Here is a 19,856-nt window from a genome sequence, read left to right as displayed (position 1 = left end):
ACAAGAGTATTAAATACAGGCTCTTGATTTTGGTTACTGCCAGGAGCTAGCATAATATTAAATACAGATCCTGAATTCTGGTTACTGCCGTGAGATAACGTAGTTTCAAACACTAGCTCTGAATTCTAGTCACTGACGTAAGCTAGCGTAGTTTTTTTAAGTGCAGGCCCTAAATTCTAGTTACTGTCTAAGGTTTGCAAAGTTTTTTGAGAACTACAGACTTCTGATTTTAGCTGCTGCTGTAAGTTGGTGTAATTTCACAGTAAACCTAACTTGTGAAATTGGGATTCTGCCATGAGTTTCTGTAATTTTACCGAAATACAGCCTTTTCCAGTGGAAAATATTGGTAAACTGAGATTATAAAGACATATTCAGATTGGAGATTTATAATTTCCATGATTGAATTACCCCTTATATTTGGAAAACAAAGGAACTTGGATCAACTTGGGGTACTAGAATTATCAAGAAAGAAACCTGAAGTAAGTCCCGTGTACAACTGTCAAACCATACTGTCGCAGCAGACTTTAGAAAAGCCGTACATCAAAAGGATTATAGATTTTTTTTTTGGGGGATCAGTACTAAACAGTTCTAGTAAAAAAGATGTAGTTTCATTTTCTGGGTTAGTACTAAACGGTTCTAGTAAAAAGGATATAGTTTTATTTTCTTGGTCTGCACTAAACAGTTCTGGTAAAGACGATGTAATTTTATTTTTTGGGTCAGTACTAAACAGTTCTAGTAAATAAAGATATATTTTCCGGATAAAATACTTCTGTAACTATTAAAGAAAGAAACTGAATGGTTTAAAATAATAGGTTTATTTCCTGTCAAAGTCACCGTAATTTTCTTTATTCACCATTTGGAATTTGTACTTGTATTTTAAGAAATTAAACAAGAATATAATATTAAACTAGAAATTTGAAGAGAATAATCTTGGGAGTTTAATGCGAAGTTGCAAACAAATTTGTTAACCGTAAGCGATTCCAGAAATAACATTGCTGAAACTAGTTCCAATCGATATTGTTTTTCGCAGAAAGGGAAAAGAAATTCGTTTGTTTTTGAAAGAAAATACAAAATAAACATCAGTAACGTCAGGAAAATGTAAAAAATTAATAACACACAGATTCCAAAAAGTACAATGAAAAAAGTGTTTTATGAATAAATAATATTATTCCCTTGTTAAGATGCAAACACTTCCTCTTCTGTTCTTACATAACTGATTTAACTGTTCACCTTAAATCTCCATCCTTATAAGAACAGTTCTCTACACAAACAACTCTATATACGTGAGAAAAGTAATACCAAACGTGGTGTAGAAGTAAGTTCACATGTCAGAGAGTTGGGCCATTTCTCTCTTCCAATCACTTTGTTGTTAAAGAATGTAGTTAATAGTTAGTTAGAAAGTTTGAAGCAGATTAATGATTAGTTGACATGCTATTAATTGCGTCGCATTTCAGTTAGTTTAAAAGTTTAAGTTTTTAGTTTTTCTAATAATATTGCTGAACTTATAATCTTCGATTAATATACCATTTTTAGTGAAGTAGAGTCGAAACAACTGTGAAAAACTAAGTCAAAACATGACGATTCTTATTTTAAGTTCTAATGTGTTGTTTCTATAAAAGTTAGAATTCTTAGCTTTAATTATGTTCATTATTTATTCCTTTACTTGAGGACTAGTAAGAAAGAAATGAATTTTTATTTTTTGCAGTACTAGGATATTGCAACTCACCCTTCGTCCGCTACTAGCAGAACCAACCCACAAATAGTTCTTAAGTATCACTCTGCAACCTCGATTTTTTTGGTCTTGTCAAGAATCTGTATTGAAAACGGTATCAGAGTTTCATGGGCTTGAGACAGTTGTACGCATTTTAATACCACACCTATATTTTTCAATATATTAGTAAAAGTAAAGTTTGTTTGTTTTGGAATTTCTCGCAAAACTACTCGTGGGCTAACAGTGTAAGACTAGAGGGAAGGCAGCTAGTCATCACCACCATCGCTAACTCTTGAGCTACTCTTTTACCCACATTATTACGCCCCCACAGCTGGAAGGGCGAGCATGGCTGGTGCGACAGGGAGTCGAACCCGCGATCCTCGGATTATAAGTCGAACGCCTTAATCCATCTGGCCGAGCTAACAGTGAAGTAAAATCATCATAGTTAAAAGACACCAAGCTGAAAAATTTCACCTGGTTACCTACATCGTGACAATCGCTGTTCCTTGTTGAACATCCATTGTTGTCATGTAGGATATAACTTGAACTGGTTATTTACCCTATATTAAAAGGGATATCATATTTCTATATAACACACAATTTGATTACTCTGATTATTGAGTTAAAATTTTGGAATACGATTACTCTCATCAAGTTAAAACGTCGTAGTATCATTATTATGATCATAGAGTTAAAACATCGAATTATCGTTATTTTGATCACTGAGATTAAGCATTGAAGTATCATTATTCTGATCACTGAGTTAAAATTTTGGAATACGATTATTTTCATCATAATATTATTAATTGATAGCTACAAGAATCTTTATCACCCGAGTAGTAGTATTTAACACAAATCATAATACAGGAAGGTCTTAATAAAATAATTTTTATTACATAATTATTATACATCCTTCAATTCACTTCTTTTTAGTATATTTACAGTTAATTAATAAATGTAAATTACATGCAAATTTTAAACTCAATATCGATCTATTACTAGTTCTATTGAAATTATTATTAGTTTAAAACATCTCACTTTTTATTTGTGTTTTAATTCCTGTATTGTGTTTGTTCTATATTTTACTGTAAAAAAAAAGACATTTTGTGATTCTCTAACTTTTATCCAAATAGTACAAGTAAGACGCAAAATCGATAAAAAGAAAATAGTTTCTAACTATGCTTTCCAACAAACACATGAATCATTTATTGAAATAGAAAATATCATTTTTGTTTGCACACGTGTGACACCGAAGTTCGTGTAGAAGATTTCATGTATATACATGCATACATAAGAAAGATGACAAAGGCACCTACGGGCATTTATCTTCCATTGGAACGTTTCAAGACAAAGCAATAGACAACCCTGTTGAAACTTGGTCAGCGAAAATGCATGTTGTTAAATTCCGTGCGCTGCTGAATGCTATATTTATCGTCCTCCTAACTTACTGGCTTCCCAGAATGCTTCAGTGCTTTAAATTATTTTCACATAGTTCCATAGAAGCACGAAGCCCTCGTTGATTTATCGTTTAAAACTATTAGATGTTTGTATAAAACATTAATAGTATTTATACTAGGTAAACAGCCTAAATTTGCACATATAACTATTTACAAACTTTACTAGATAACTGAGATAACATAACTATGTAACGATTACCAGCCTATATGATCACATAACTCTAATTATTAATTAGTTACTGTTTTTATTACTGTTAATAAATACATGGTATTTGTACTATAATCTTCGAGAACAACTATAGATGGTGGGCAAGCCATATTCAACCCTGATTCTTCTTTTTAGAAAGTCTCGTGTCGTCCGGCTGCTAGGGGCTTCAAACGTTGTTGTTGTCTTGATATAAAACTACACAATGGACTGTCTGCTCTGTGTCCAATGCAAGGAATCGAACCCCGAATGTTAGCTTAAGTCCGTAAGCTTTCCGCTCACCCACCATGATACGGGCTTAAAACATATATTTGACTGGTTGAAAAAAAGGTAACCATGTTATGTTGACATCTGTGATATAGGCTGACTGTGTTGAAGTTTAGGCGGGTGGTGTTTATTTATCTCGTGTCTGGCATGATGAGGTATTACGAACAGTTTTCTAATTATTTTATACTTTTGTGTTCTAACTATTGTTGGATTTTTTTTTCTGGTAAAATAACGAAGCTACTAAGTGTATTAAGCATAACAAGTGGTTGTAGAAAATGTAATTTTTTATTATTTTCTCCGGCTAATTACGTCAACTTTCACTATCTTCTTTAATATCAAGGTCCACGTTCCTCTCACCACTCATTGCCAGTAATCTCTTGTGTTTACAAACATGGCTACAAGGGAATATCGAGTCTTCATGAAAGTGATCTGTTTCACGGTTAATTCTTTGAACTCTGAGACTTAGCTGTTGACGCAGCATCTTGTGGAAACTGTGGCCAGCACTTTGGTGGGTCAATATTCACCATTTCATACTGCTCGTGTGGAGAAGGTTTATATAGTTCCAATCGATTTCTACAATCTCAGTAAGTTGTATCCTACCAGAAGCTGGAGTCAGTCACTTCTCTATAAGCAATACTGACCTGATATCTGATCTCATCATTAGCTTCAGTGAAGTGGAATGTCATAATCATTAGAGCTGTATATTAGTAGCTACGAATCCAGGCTTAGAGAGGTCGTCGATAGACGACAACATTCCATTCCTTCAAACAGCTGCCAAGTTGGCTTTCCTAAATAGTAGCGTTCTCTCATAAAGTGTGGGCCTGTTTCATATCGAACATTTCATATTTGTTCATGTAACAGAAAAAACAACACGTTACTACGAAACACGCCATTTTCATTTTCACTGCACTTTTTCATTAACATCTTGTATATGTGTATGTGGGTTACTTACAGCAAAGCCACATTGGGCTATATGTTATGTCCAACGAGGGGAATTGAATCCCTGATTTTAACTTGATAAAGCCGTAGCCTTACCGCTTTCGTAGCGGGGACTCTTGGTGTGTAAAATACGCGTATCTGCAATACAAGATATACACTAATGCCCCCTCTTCCAACAGAATTCAGTATTGGCATTACGTCCTTCCATCTTATGATCAATGTCCCTGTTATAACAGAATTCAGTATCGGCAATAACTCCTTCCATCCTGTATTCTATGACCCTATTACAACATAACTCTGTATTTTTCCATTTTATAATCTATATCCCTATTCAAAAATAATTCTGTATTGGCATTAAGTCTTTCCATTTTATATTCTATGTCTGTATTCCAACAGAATTTAGTATGGTATTACGTCCTTTCTAATGGGTTTCAAGTTACGTCTTCTCCTACTTACCAATTGTAAAGTGTCTCGCTCCTCTTAAATCAATCGTTAAATTTTTAGTTGCTTATTAGGGTTTCCATTAATAATTAGCTTTTAAACTAACTATAGTTTTACAGTTTATATTCTAATTTTTTTTCTACACAACTACAAACACAGAGTTTATACAATATTCGTAAACTTATCACTATCCTCTGTATTATATCCCAGAAGCGATGACATTATCCATCATGTTAAACTTAGAACTTACATGATTATCAGCTGCGTGGTAACCCATAACTTACATCATCATCCATCTTGTTATACCACATAACTTACATCACTATTTATTTTGTTATACCCCATAACTTATATCATTATCTTTCTTGTTACATCCAATAACTTACATTATTATCTAGCTTATCAAACTCCATAACTTACATTATTATCCACTGTTTCATACCCTAGAACTTACATAATTTTACATCTTGTTACCTCCCATAACTTATATTATTATCCATTTTCTTCAGCATTTAGATCACTGCTTGTCACGTTATAGCTAACATTGCTATAGTCTCATTACAAATCGTACATATTTTTATCTTGTTATACATTATAAAATATATGACTATTCACGATGTTACATGACCTAATAAGGTCTGTATACACCTTTTTCATGTGATTGATCTACTGAATCATGTCTCAAAACATAGGACATTATTATTGATGTTATATTCTAGAAGTTAGGTCTCTGTAGACTGTGTTATATTCCAGAATATAGATCACTATCAACTCTGTTATATTCTAGAATATAGATCAATATCCGCTGTATTATATCCCAGAAATTAGGCCACTGTCTGTCAATCCATATGTTTTAACTAATTCACCTTATAATGAGATATATCTCACAATGAAGTAGGTCATGTTCAACAGGTTATGTTCCTAACATTACAATGTTATAGAATAATGTAAACTAGTTTCATTCATCGAAATATAACTACTATATTATAACGTATATTTCACCAGGTTTAGGCATCTGCATGTCCTTGTTTTGTAAAACAGTGACTATTTTAAAAACAAAAAGACAGTTTTGTAAAAGGGAGAGTTTAATTATTTGCTGCGTTTGGTGGTAATTCCCCATGACATTGTCTCGATTAGCGCAGGAAAACATTGCAGTAAAGAAACTGGGTGGATAAAAGTACAAGTTCTACGCGGTTCTTTAACAACCAAACTAAGTTCCATCCTTGACTCAAAGCTTTTTCTTTTAACTGCAGCGGTGAACTTCCGTTGCCTGGGGCAGGACAGGGCTGCATGATAACTCTTATTGTCTTCAGCATACACACTGAGGTTCAGCCAAACGAGTATCACAGCGTCGTAATAAATTAACGGTGAACGCTTTGTTCTCTTTCTTGGGTTAATTTTTAACGTATTAAGTCATACTTTTGGTAGAACATTCCCTCGAATATTTACTCTTCAGCCTAAAATTTGTGTATTATGAATATCTATACGTTAAAACTGTTTTTCCTATTCCGACACCTGAACTACCATTGTAAGTGACTCATCCAACTATCGTGGTACCTTTATCTGTTAAGTTGACCTTTCTCATGGATCGTCAGACTTAAATTACACAGACAAGTCTACTTGACGATTCAGTAAATTCTCTTTGTTTGCTTGTTTTAGGTGCTGAACAGGAGATGAACTATGAATAATACACAATAGCTGTTATCCAATGTGCTTTGCTTTCATATGTATAAATTCTGAAACATGTACAGTCAATAAGTTTTTCAACTTCAGAATAACGTAGTAACATAAAAAACATACGCAATTAAAAACATATTAACTACACAACGTGTGCTGTTAAAAACATAGTAATTGCAGAACATATGCTGTTAAAAATAGATATTTGCTGCTAAATACGTATTAACTTCAGAACATGTGCTGCCAAAGAACGTATTTACTCAAGAACATGTATCATTATGAAACACGTTATTTTTAGGACAAGAAATGTCAAAGAACACACACACACATATATATAAATTACGAAAAAGTATATGTGTCTGTCTGTTTGTCCGCTATTTAACTGCTCCTAGGTTGCTGAACCAATCTTATGCAAACTTTGTAGAAAGATAGTTTGGAACAAGGATCAGCTATTCTACCTTCAATTATTACTGTTATTGAGAATTTATTATCTTTGACATGAGTTAATGTTAGCTACATTCATAGATGGTGCTACGTCCTTACGTGAAAAAAAACTTAACTTTTCAGTAATACAAAATGCACGTATTGTGGTGGAGGGCATAGAAAAGTCTCATGTATCTCAGAGAGTGCGCTACCACTGTCTTTGATAGAAATGCAATAAACAAAACTGGCCGTCACTATTGCAATATTCTCTCTCAATAGGGGCTTGGTCCTGAATGTCGATCACATGACCATTTTGTACTTGTACATAGTTTTAATACTATAATTTTTAAAACATTATGTATATTTTCACAAAATTTAACAGACGTCTATTAAATATCACAAGTACTTCGTACTCAATAGATCGGATTTTTATGAACTATTTTTAGTACAGTCATGTACATAAATATATCTAGTCTTTTTCTTATTTTTTTCGAATACAAATGATATTTATGTTAAGATTTAAAATAGTTTTTTTCATCTCAACTTTCAATTGTATAATATAAAACCTTCTAAATAAATTTAAAACATTTTTATAACAAAAACTTCATATTTTATGTACTTCCTCTACCTTAACTCTATACAGGGGACGTAAGTTGGTCAGTTTGACCAACCTCGTAACCACCAAAAGAAAATATTATAGAAGAAATTGAAATAACTATATATGACCCTTGTTTGCTCTCTAGAAATAATTCAAATATTTTAAAACTCGCAACAATATACGTATATTTATACTTAAATGTTATTGTTTTATTGCTCTTTGAACCGTGATTAACCACTGTTGTAGCAATTTAAGTCATAAATCACTGGTGAATGATACGCTCTCGAGCTACTCGCGAGCGTATCTAGTGAAAGGTTTGTCTAATACTATTGTTATTTATTCTACTTAATCTAATCATAAATAACTTAACTATTTGAAGATCATAGAACAAGGTGTGAAGATGCAAAGACTGAAGCGCCGAACTATGTTATCCTCGTGAGTATAGTTCAGTTTAAAAGCGCAACCGCTGCCATGACAATGAGGTGCAGAAGATACTAAATAAGGATAAATTAAGAACTGAAGTAGTTTTTGTTGTGGTTGACCAGCTTTCACTTATATTAAAATATTGTATTGATGCATACTAGAATATTTTCACGGAATTTCAAATCCTTTCCAAATTATCATTTTCTTCATGTCAAGAAGTCAACGAAGCCACAAAATCATCTTACATATTCTTTTTGGAACGATATTGAAATCGAGCTGGGAAGGGGAGTCTTCTCCTATCGCCCAGAGTCAAAGCTAATCTTTGTTCATCACAGCATAAAGTTGATATGAAAAGCCGTTTCTTGACTTATATCCATTTCCTTCTTTGACACGTGACCTTACATCTTCGGGCCGTAAGACACTTCTGCGGCCAATGGCCTTTAATTAATTAATAACGTGAATCATTATGGAGGACATTAATTAACTCTTTCAGCGTGAGCTCGGTATCTACGACAGATTTCGTAACCATTTTGTGCTTGTTATAATCTTTATCCTATTAATTTTAAATTAAAAAGTGTATGTTAAAGAAATCTAGGATATTATCAGATTACAGGATTTCAATCACAAAATATCAATTTTTTATATTAAGTCTTAAGATTTGTCAAACAATGTTTTTCTTATGCGTTTTTCTTATCGCATGTTGACTGTCAAATATTTTAAAGTTTCACATGTAAAGTGCTTATAATGTCCAAATATTTATCAAAAGTTTCTTTAGAAAATTTTACATTTTATCTGTTATTTTCACTATCAAATATCTGTACAAATTCATTTGATTTGTCTGATCTCGTAACCACCATAAATAATTATAAAATAAATATAAATTATGCCTTTTTCGTTCAAAAATGACCACAAATTATAACACGGAAGCATAAGTGTTATAATTTAAAGACCTTGTTCTGTATATAATGGTCATATCAGGATGGATACATATTAAGATAAAAAGACAGAAAAAGTGAAATCAAATATTGGAATTAGCGAAAATATTTAATTTTTATTACAGTTCAATGAATAATATTAATCATTCTAATTTCTGCTGATAAGTTTAATCATGGCGGTTTAAATTTTCGTTACTTATGTAAAAAGTGAAAATTATTTTTGGGTCTGTGTGAGCAAATACAATGTTCACGATCCCGTTATTACGATTGATTATTAACTAAATAATAAATGTGAACTAATAACCTATTAGTATTATACTTCATGATGTCAAATGCGTATTTTATTGCGTTAAATATCTTATAACTCCTGCAGGTAGAAATATCTAATAATCATTATATTATTGAAGTAAAATAATTTTTTTTTAAACAGCAAAAGGCTCTAAATTCAGGAAATAGAAGAGTGGCTTCGAAGTTAATGTTAACTTTTCTATTAAAAACAATATATATTCAGTCACAACATCTAGTAAATATCTCCATTTGTCGGAATTAAAATAAATGCTTAAAAAGTTGCTGTTTTCCACACATGGAGTACGGATAGTGTGTTTTAATTTCGCGTATTAATTATGTTCGTCTAAAAAGTAATTTTTAGCTCTCATTAGAAGAAGAAAAAATTGCTATGAATTTCAATTCTGCTTAAATTAAATTAGTTTCATTGACTATTTTTCGTCAGCAGACGAAACTTCAAACATTTGGATTAATTTGTTAATTACATTCCCGTTGATTGTAGAGGTCGCTGTAGAATAAAGACAATCCAAAACTAATTGAAACCTAATCTCTCATATTTTGTATTTTTATTTAAATGTATTCAACAATATCTAAACAACTGTGTAGTTGTGATAACATAACTCATAAACGACCTAAAAAATAACTTTACTTTTAGTAGTGTAACTGGAAACAACTTTCTTTTCTTTTTCAGGAAGAAGTCAACAACAGTTCTTTAGGACACGGCCAGAAGACACGTCAGTAACAGAAGGGCAGACAGTTGAATTACAATGTGAAGTGGAGCATCAAGCAGGCTCAGTCCAGTGGAGTAAAGATGGCTTTGTACTAGGTACGCTTAGTGTACTTTTATTATCTCTTAATAGAGTAAAAACTGTTCCATGGAGAGTAGGTTCTTAATTCTTCAGTAGAGTAAAGATGGCTTTGTATTAGGTACGCTTAATGTATTTTTATTATCTCATAATGGAGTAAAAACTGTTTCTTGGATAGGTAGGTTCTTAATTCTTCAGTGGAGTAAAGATGGCTTTGTACTAGGTACGCTTAGTGTATTTTTATTATCTCTTAATGGAGTAAAAACTGTTCCATGGAGAGTAGGTTCTTAATTCTTCAGTAGAGTAAAGATGGCATTGTATTAGGTACGCTTAATGTATTTTTATTATCTCATAATGGAGTAAAAACTGTTTCTTGGATAGGTAGGTTCTTAATTTTTCAGTGGAGTAAAGATGGCTTTGTATTAGATTTGTCGTTGACTGTCTAGCTAAGTAAAGATGACATTGTATTATATGTATCTTTGATTTTCCAGTGAAGTATTGATGGTTTCATGATAAATGTGTGATTGGTTGTCCAGTGCAGTAAAGATGAATTTGTAATATACGATTCTTTGATCGCTCAGTCACGTAAAGATGACTTCATGACAGATGTATGATTGGTTGTCCAGTGGAGTAAAAATAGATTTGTACTAGATGTATTTTTCATTGTCCAATACAGTAAAAATGGTTTCATCATTAAGGTATGATTGGCTGTACAGTGAAGTAAAGGTCTCTTTGTACTAGATGTGTCCTTTACTAAAAGTAAACAGCTGATGAATCAATGCGTTGTAATTTCTATAGAGTCCAATTCTGGACAACATAGGTATATTAAATTAGCTGCATTCTTTACAGGAGTAGGTTTTGATTGTGATCTATGTACATAGCTTGTTTCATGAAAACTCGATGATGAATTGTACTACGTACATTCTTAATTGCTTAGTGTAGAAATCTCACTTCATAGAGGATTCGAGTATTCTATAGACCATTAGAGAAAATATACACTACTTAGAACAGTGTACGTTCTATCGACTATATTTACTTTAACAGTGTAACTGATTGAATTCTGTATTATTTTGTAAAATATAAAGACCAGTAGAATTTGTTTACAACGCTATTAGATATTCCTCACAGTACAAAATGCAAGTCAAAAACTAGAAGGAAACAATGATTAGTGATAGCTCTTTTCTTTATGTTACATAGAAAAATAACAAAATACAGTCAATAAACATTACTATACGTATACGAGTGATACCTTGTTTATTTGCCTGGCACATAACATTCTCTATGTAGGTTTTGATAGATCAATTCCTGGATACTCCCGATATTCGATGATTGGAAACCCTAAAGATGGCGTTCATACGTTGAAAATAGAAAAAATTACACTAGAGGATGATGCAGAGTATCAGTGCCAGGTATGTGGTTATTGATATTCTACTAACAAAACAAAAGCTGATAATAAGTGCAAAACTAGCGCCCAATTGAAGCTATAACAAACGTTACTTGTCAAATCTAGTACCAACTAAAGTAAGTGGAATTATTAGGTAAAGTAGCAACCAGCTGAAGCTGTAACGAACTTTACTTGTCAGATCTAGTATCAAATTAAAGTTAGTGGAATTATTAGGTAATGTAGCATCCAACTCAAGCTATAACGAACGTTACTTGTGAGATCTAATACCAAACTAAGGTTAGTGGAATTATTAGTTAAAAGTAGCACCCAGCTGAAGCTGTAACGAACTAAAGTTAGTGAAGTTTTTAGAAAAAATCACAGTATATAATAGATGTCAAATTAAAATTATATTATTAAATGAAGTATATAGTAAATAATATGATAGAAATATAAAGTTTTATTCTTTATCAGGTACCCAGAAGGTGGTACTCTCAAAGATAACTCATATTATCCCTAATTAGATTTATCTAATTCAGTTATCACAGCTGCTTTTGATTTATATTTCTTCTCTCACATTGTTTTATTTCTGTGACCCGTGGAAAAGTGCAATAAATGTATTTACGACTAAGCATTTTGATTTTTTTTCGAGCAACAAGAAACTTTGATATTCATGAAAACTCTCGTCACCACATGTTTCCATTAGTTGCATATTATTTACCTTGTTTCTATGTAGAAATCATTCATGCTTACACTCGTATGCTGTTATGTATAAATAATATTATGAGTGACCTACTATAATCAATATGATATAATCATTGTTATTCTACTAACTCAACATTTCTCTCACTTTTTCCCCACAGGTTGGACCCAAAGCAGACAACCCTGCAATACGAGCCAAGGCACACTTGACAGTGCTGTGTAAGTATGGCTTTTCTAAATCCACAATAAACTCTCTTGAACCGTATAGTTTGGCAGGTTACTCAGTGTTGTCGGTTGATAGTGTTTTACAAGTGTGATTCTACTAAACCCACAATATAGACACGTGACTGATACAGTTTGCCAGGTTACTCAGTGTTGTCGGTTGATAGTGTTTTACAAGTGTGATTCTACTAAACCCACAATATAGTCACTTGACTGATACAGTTTGCCAGGTTACTCAGTGTTATCGGTTGATAGTGTTTTAAATGTGTGATTCTACTAAACCAACAATATAGTCATGTGACTGATACAGTTTGACAGGTTATTTAAAGTTATCAGTGTTCCGCTATAGAGTGGTGACAGCAGGCTTCTAAATATTTAAGTGATTCACTCATAACTTCATTTCAGTGACTGTTAGGCTGCACATACATATCTTACTCTGCACTATTGCCAGTATCGCCTGAACTACAACAAGAGATAGAAAGAACTCTAGAGAAGAGATCTCATATTATAACTATAGCTTGTCAAGATAATATAGTGGAATGTTGAGTTCTCGGAATTTCTGTGATGTTGGTTGATGAAACTGCTAGTTTTAAATTGAATAAGTATTTTCATATTTCACTCTAGATACTCCTACTAACAAAACAGAGTGAGACAATAATATTAAAGAACGCAGAAAATGCCCAAATGTTCTTTGTAATTTTATAACAACGTGCACAACTAGCGAGCTTGGTTTTGTCACCACCAATACTTAAGGATAATTCTAGATAATAGTACATATAATAACTGTGCACGCATAAACAGACCAGTTGGCTTGGCCTTATCGCTAGGATACCTGACTCATAATATAAGATTGAAATCCCGTCCTTGAACATGCTCACCCTTTCAGATGTGAGGTCATTATGACGTGACGTTCAATCCCGCTGTTCGTTGCTAAAGAGTAACAAAAGAGCTGATGTTGGTTGTAGTTGACAAGCTGCCTTCCTTTCTGTCCACCATTTCAAAATTAAAGATATCCGGAGCAGGCGTGCTTCGAATTGTTCAAACATACTAAGTAGATAACTTGGTTCGGATTAACTGCTATTATGTACTATCTGTGCTTTGTCTGTCACTGTTATTTAACCTCGAATTTAAGCGTTGAAAACATGTAGACTTTTGCTGAACCACTGGAAACAACATAAGTAGAACAAACAATCTTGTCAAAGGGCAAGTATAGTTTACTAAACTTAAACGAAGAACAAATTCATGTAATCAACAGTAGAACCTCTCAAGAACTGATGCTAAAACGGTTCATTACGTTAATACCCAAAAGTAACATATCATAGTTATCAAGGACATTTATTACCATATATATATATATATCATATCAAGACCGTCTATCATGATTTATATATACATATATATACACCATCATCAAGGACGCTTATCGTGATTTATATATATTCATATATTAATTAATTCTCTTTCCATTGAAACGACCGTATGAGTTGTCATTAGTACTGTGGTATGTGTTGTTCAGTCACAGGTATAATTATCCACCTTATTCAGTTTAAAAATACAGCTCTGAACTGTGAATATGTTTCTAAAAACGACAAACACACAGAGATCAGAAGTCGTTTGTAAAACCTCTGTAAAAGTCTCGTTAAGTAACTGCCTATATTCGTTTGCCTTACATTTCTCATAATTTGACAATTGTGGCTCAAAATCAGAGGCATGTAAAATTGCATTTACATTTATCATTTGTTTTCATCCGATACTAGAAATTTTTGCTTGGACTGGACGGTGAGAAACCATAGATTTTTAGAAATACTGCTTGTATGTGCAGTACAACGCTTTACTAGTTACAGTTTAATCAATGATACCTGGCAAACTATTATAAAACAATAGGCCTAAAACGTTCCTGTTGCAAATTCAAAATCGGAAGCATGTACACCGTAATTTTAAAATATTTTTACCAAGTGCATAGATAGTGTTTTAGTGGTATCGAACGAAGGGCTTCTCAGACAGTGATTTGTAACAGACAAAATAACCAATTTGGAATGCTATGTTTAAACACATGCAATTTGGGATCCGAAATGGTAAAATAAGGAGAAAATGTGAAAAACAAACATATGCAATGATCACGATTCTTATCACAAATTTCACTCCCGTTGGCTTTCAGTGCTTCACTGGCTTTAACTTTTAAATTAATATACTTTGTTTTTTTTTACCATAAGCAGTTACAGGGTTTCTAAACACATGTATTAGTTTTCTTAAATTGTTTATGAGTTTTCCTAACGAGTGACATTAGAACACAATGTATCTTAGCACAAGTGCTTAGTACTGACTGAATTTATTGCTTTAGTTGATATTATAGTTCATTTAACAATATTTAAGTTTTAAAAACGCAGTAAGTATTAGTATAATAAATTCAGTTAGAAATTGATGACTTTGGTTAACACTTGTTTTTTAACCTTTGCAGTACCACCAACATCGATTGCTATTCAAGGTTACAAGAATGGGAGTACAAAAGAGGTCAGTCTAGACGACACAGTTAGCCTAAACTGCACAGTCTTTGGTGGAAAACCTGCTCCTCAGGTCATCTGGTACAGAGAAAACAGGAAACTCAAGCAAGGTGAGACTGGTGAGATACTGTTAGTCTAGACTGTACAGCAGCTGATGGAAAGATTGAAAACAGGAGAATCAAGCAAGGTAAGACTGATCGATGGTCACTATGGGTAAGATACTGTTAGTCTAAACTGTACAGTATCTAGTGGAAAACCTACTCCTCAGGTTATTTGGTAGAGGGAAAACAAGAGAAACAAGCAAGGTAAGACTAATCGATTGTCACTACTGGTAAGACGCTTTAGTCTGTACAGTAGCTGATGGAAACAGATGATTTATTATGCAGTCTAAAGATTATTTAATCACGTAAGGTATGGTAGTTTAATTGACTCTGATCTTTCTCGTGACTAAATGTTTTCCGAAATTTACACATGAAACGTTCCCGTCTGAGGTGTCAAATTGAACTCCACTAAATGTAGCTTTAATTGCTCTTAAATAATGAATGAGATTTACAACAGGGAACTGGAGATATAATAGAAATCTTAATATGAATTTGTGACGGGTTTGTTGCAATACTACAGTAGAATAACATGCGTAACTTCAGAAGACAAAGAATATTTAGGATAGAAGAGTTTTATTCCTGCAGTGCCACAACACAGATAGCTCGTGTGTAGCTTTAAGCTTGGATGTGTTTTTGTTATGGGTGACAGTTTTCAGTTCTTAGTGTAACATTTAAAACAAGAACTATTCTCAGATGCCTCTCAGCTGACCTTCGTATTGAATACATGTTTGTAGATGACACAGTCTTTTCAAATGAGAAGACTGAAGACGAAAGAACAACTGCAGTTAGTGCTCTGAAGTTCCAACCAACACCTGAAGACAACGAAGTCGTGTATACATGTGAAGCGAGACACGCTGCTCTGGATAAACCTCTCCAGTCATCTGTCAAACTCAGTGTTCTGTGTAAGTAAACTAAAGATTCCAGTATTTTTGGAAACTTGGGTGAAGCCCAGGTTTCTCTTATAATTAATGACTCGATTTCTTTAAAGTTTAACATCCAGTAAAACTATCAGTGAAGCCCAAATGTCTCTTGTTACTAATAACGTAATTCCTGTAAAGTTTAACATCCAGTAAAACTGTCAGTGAAGCCCAAGTGTTTCTTACAATTAATGTTGTAATTCCTGTGAAGTTTACCATCCAGTAAAACTACCAGTGAAGCCTAGGTTTCTCTTGTTATTGATTACGCAATTTCTGTGAAGTTTAACATCTAGTAAAATTATCAATGGAGCCCAAGTGTCTTTTATAAGTAACGGTGTAATTCAGCAAAACTGTTGTTGAAGATTAGTTTTCTCTGTATAGTTGTAATTCTTGTAAAGTACATGAAATAATGTGCGCCTATAAAATTCCTTAAAACTTTCAATCGTTTGAAATATACTGAGACGTGTTTTTCTTAAGAACACTTCTACATATCATCAGGCAACTGTAAAAACGTTTGAAAAACTTGCATGACTTCCGAAGTTCCTGTAAACTAGTATTCTTTTTTTCTTTGTTTTTTTATAGCTCATCTACTTTAATCATTACTTAGCTACCATCTATTGGCCATAACTGCAACTATGACTATTTTCCAAGTGGAATTCATTCTGAATGTTAAGGAAAAATAGTTGTTAAAACTACCTGAACTTTGATAAAATTACCAGGCCTCTGTTTGTAGATCATAATGCATTTGATAATTAAAATTTACATTTTTCCAGGATAGCTTGTCTTCCTGTCTTAACCAATGAATACCTAACGCATTCTTAAGAAATTCTTAAAAACTAGATATAAATATCAACAAAGTTACGTGTTATCCCGTCATTGCCTGAACATAAATATAATGCTTACACACTCTTAAATGCTAGAAAAAATATTATTCTAAACCTGACATTGGATTGTAGTCTGACATCGTGAAGTCAAAATAATTTTAAAAACTAATGAATTATCAGTCTATGTAGTTTTCTACCCCAGACAACTTGGTGACAGCCAATAGTAATAGACTAAAAGATGCATCGTGTTTATACTTTAGACAGCTTTGGACTATCATTTATTGGTTATCTGAAGTGGACTACAAGATACACTGAGTTTATACTTTAGCCAGCTTTGGACTATCATTAATTTTTATCTAAAGTGGACTACAAGATACACTGTGTTTATACTTTAGACAACTTTGGACTATCAACAGTTAATGGTTATCTAATGTGGACTACAAAATACACTGTGTTTATACTTTAGACAATTTTGGACTATCACCAATCAGTAGCTCTTGTCAAATATTAAATTCGTCGGTTGTCAGTTAAAGACTTTACTTATACTTCTTAATAGTATAAATACACTGCTGGCCAAAATCTTAAGGCCAATGAACATAAAGAAAAAATATGCATTTTGCGTTGTTAGACTCAACCACTTATTTGAGCAGAGCTTCGAAAGATGGAAATAAGAAAAGGGAAAATGAAAATAAAAAAAAAATTAGAATTTAACAGGAAAAATGTAAACACTATGAAATTAGCCTAACTACTAGCTGGTCAAAAGTTTAAGACCATACTGAAACAAAGCATTAATCGGTAAACACGTAACGAAATTTAGTCATTTGTGTTCAAGCATTAGTGTTGTCAACATCTCCCACTGACATCTCCTGTGTTACATTGGGTAAAAACATGGCAAAGGCTAAAAAGTTGATAGAGTTTGAACGTGGCAGAATTGTCGAGCTGCAAAAGCAAGGTCTCTCTTAACGTGTCATCGCTGGTGAAATTGGGCGTAGTAAAACTGCTGTTGCAAATTTCTTAAAAGACCCTAAGGGATACGGAACGAAAATTTCAAGTGGTCGGCCCAAGAAAGTTTCGCTGGCGTTGAGCAGGGGAATTCGAGGGATTGTCCGACAAGGCACCAGCCGATCGTCAAATCAGATTAAGGCCCTTACGGACGCAGAATGCAGCTCAAGAACAATAAGACGGCATCTACGAGAAAAAGGCTTTAAAAACCGTAAACGTCTTCAAAGGCCACGCTTCCTTCCACACCACGAAACAGCTCGTTTAAACTTTGCTGAGAAGCACCAAACATTGGACGTAGAAAAGTGGAAGAAGGTTTTTATTCTCTAATGAGAAAAAATTAACCAGATGGTCAGATGGCTTTCAACTTTACTGGCACGATAAGGATATCCCACCGGAGACAATTTCTACACGACACAGTGAAGGAGGTTTCATCATGATCTGGGGTGCTTTCTCCTTCCATGAAACAATGGAGCTTAGCTTCAGGTTATACAGGGGGCGTCAAACAGCAGCTGGCTACATTAGCATGTTGGAGAGAGCATCCTTATTGACATGGAAATGACTGGATCTTTCAGCAGAACAATGCTGCAATCCACAATGCCTGGAGGACAAAGGAAGTTTTCATGGCAAATAACGTGATTCTTTAAACCATCTAGTGTGTTCGTCCGAACTGAGCCCCATTGAAAATGTTTGTGGGCGAATGGCAAGGGAAGTCTATAGAAATAAACGTCAATTCCAAACAGTGGAAGATCTTCGTGAAGCCGTCTTCATCACTTGGTATAACATTCCAGCCAGCCTTCTGCGAATGCTTATATCGACCATGCCAAAGCGAATGTTTGCAGTTATTCGCAATGACGGCCGTGCAACTCACTACTGAAACCTCTTGTTGGGCATTTTCTACCCTGTTTAGGACTTCTTTTTTGGTATGGTCTTAAACTTTTGACCAGCTAGTATTTAGGCTAATTTAATAGTGTTCACATTTTCCCTATTAAATACTAATAATATTTTTTTTTTATTTTCATTTTCCCTTTTCTTATTTTCATCTTTCGAAGTTCTACTCAAATAAGTGGTTGAGTCAACAACGCAAAATGCATATTTTTTCTTTATGTTCACTGGCCTTAAGATTTTGACCAGCAGTGTATATACTGTGCTGTTGTTGGGCTTAGGATTCTTCTACTGTAGGTGTCTGTGAGCTGCTGGCGATCTAATCAACAATAAATGAACAGCAGGCACGCCACTTGTTTTCAAATAGTATATATGTATTTAATTTGTTTAACGTATGTCCAACAAATTCTTGTGATTTTAGAGATATTATAAAAACTATACGATTCTCTTCTTCTCGTGAGAAGCCCACTTAGACCTATTCAATTACTTTAGAATTTCAATTGACAAGCCGAACTACCTTTCCCTATTTCTGTTGCACTACTATTCTGTTTATAATTTACTTATAACTGTGACGCGAGTTACCGCAGTCGTACACTTCTCTTCCTCTACTCGTTTTGTCTTTGTTCTTAATATATCCTCTTTTCCTTTTGTGAAAGTGCACTCAGGCTGCTTCAGTTACTTTAGAACCGTGCTTTGACGGAATCTATTCCTCATCTCACACTGTTTATATGTTTATTAGCAATGAGTTACAAACACAAGTTGCAATAATATTCTGCTTTTAACTGTCTTATAATAAAGAAAACTGAACAACCATAAAATATCAATTCGCAAAATAAACTTATTAATAATATCTACTCTGAACAGTCTTTTGTGTAATATTATGTAATATAAACTAGAAAATGCATTGAGTTTATAGTTTAGATCACCTGGGTGTATTAGTATGACTTTTTTTTACATTTTTCAAGATTTCCTCTAATTACACTATGTAACACAATTTTTGTTTCTGAATAGCATGTGTTATTTCATAATTGCTTGTGTTGTAGAAGTATAGAAGACGCTCATTATTGCCTTTAAACTTTGCTTTTGTGACCTGGATAATAAAATTTAGAAGTTAACCTATTTTCTATGTAAAAACGGGTAAATTTGCACATTTTCAT

The 19,856-nt window shown here is 33.4% G+C and overlaps 1 protein-coding gene across 1 annotated transcript in view; it reads left to right on the top strand.

Moving 5' to 3' along the window:
- LOC143225448 (nephrin-like) overlaps window positions 1–19,856 on the top strand; it is a 57,530-nt gene that overhangs the window by 16,949 nt on the left and 20,725 nt on the right. Inside the window, exons 2-6 of the mRNA XM_076454890.1 lie at window positions 10,053–10,187; window positions 11,455–11,576; window positions 12,412–12,469; window positions 14,931–15,083; window positions 15,809–15,976. Of these exons, the coding sequence (XP_076311005.1) occupies window positions 10,053–10,187; window positions 11,455–11,576; window positions 12,412–12,469; window positions 14,931–15,083; window positions 15,809–15,976 (636 nt within the window). The remainder of the gene's footprint in view (window positions 1–10,052; window positions 10,188–11,454; window positions 11,577–12,411; window positions 12,470–14,930; window positions 15,084–15,808; window positions 15,977–19,856) is intronic.

Source organism: Tachypleus tridentatus, chromosome 9, assembly GCF_004210375.1.
Source record: "Tachypleus tridentatus isolate NWPU-2018 chromosome 9, ASM421037v1, whole genome shotgun sequence".
NCBI classification, from domain to species: Eukaryota; Metazoa; Arthropoda; class Merostomata; order Xiphosura; family Limulidae; genus Tachypleus; species Tachypleus tridentatus.
This window is presented reverse-complemented; position numbering and strand designations above follow the sequence as displayed.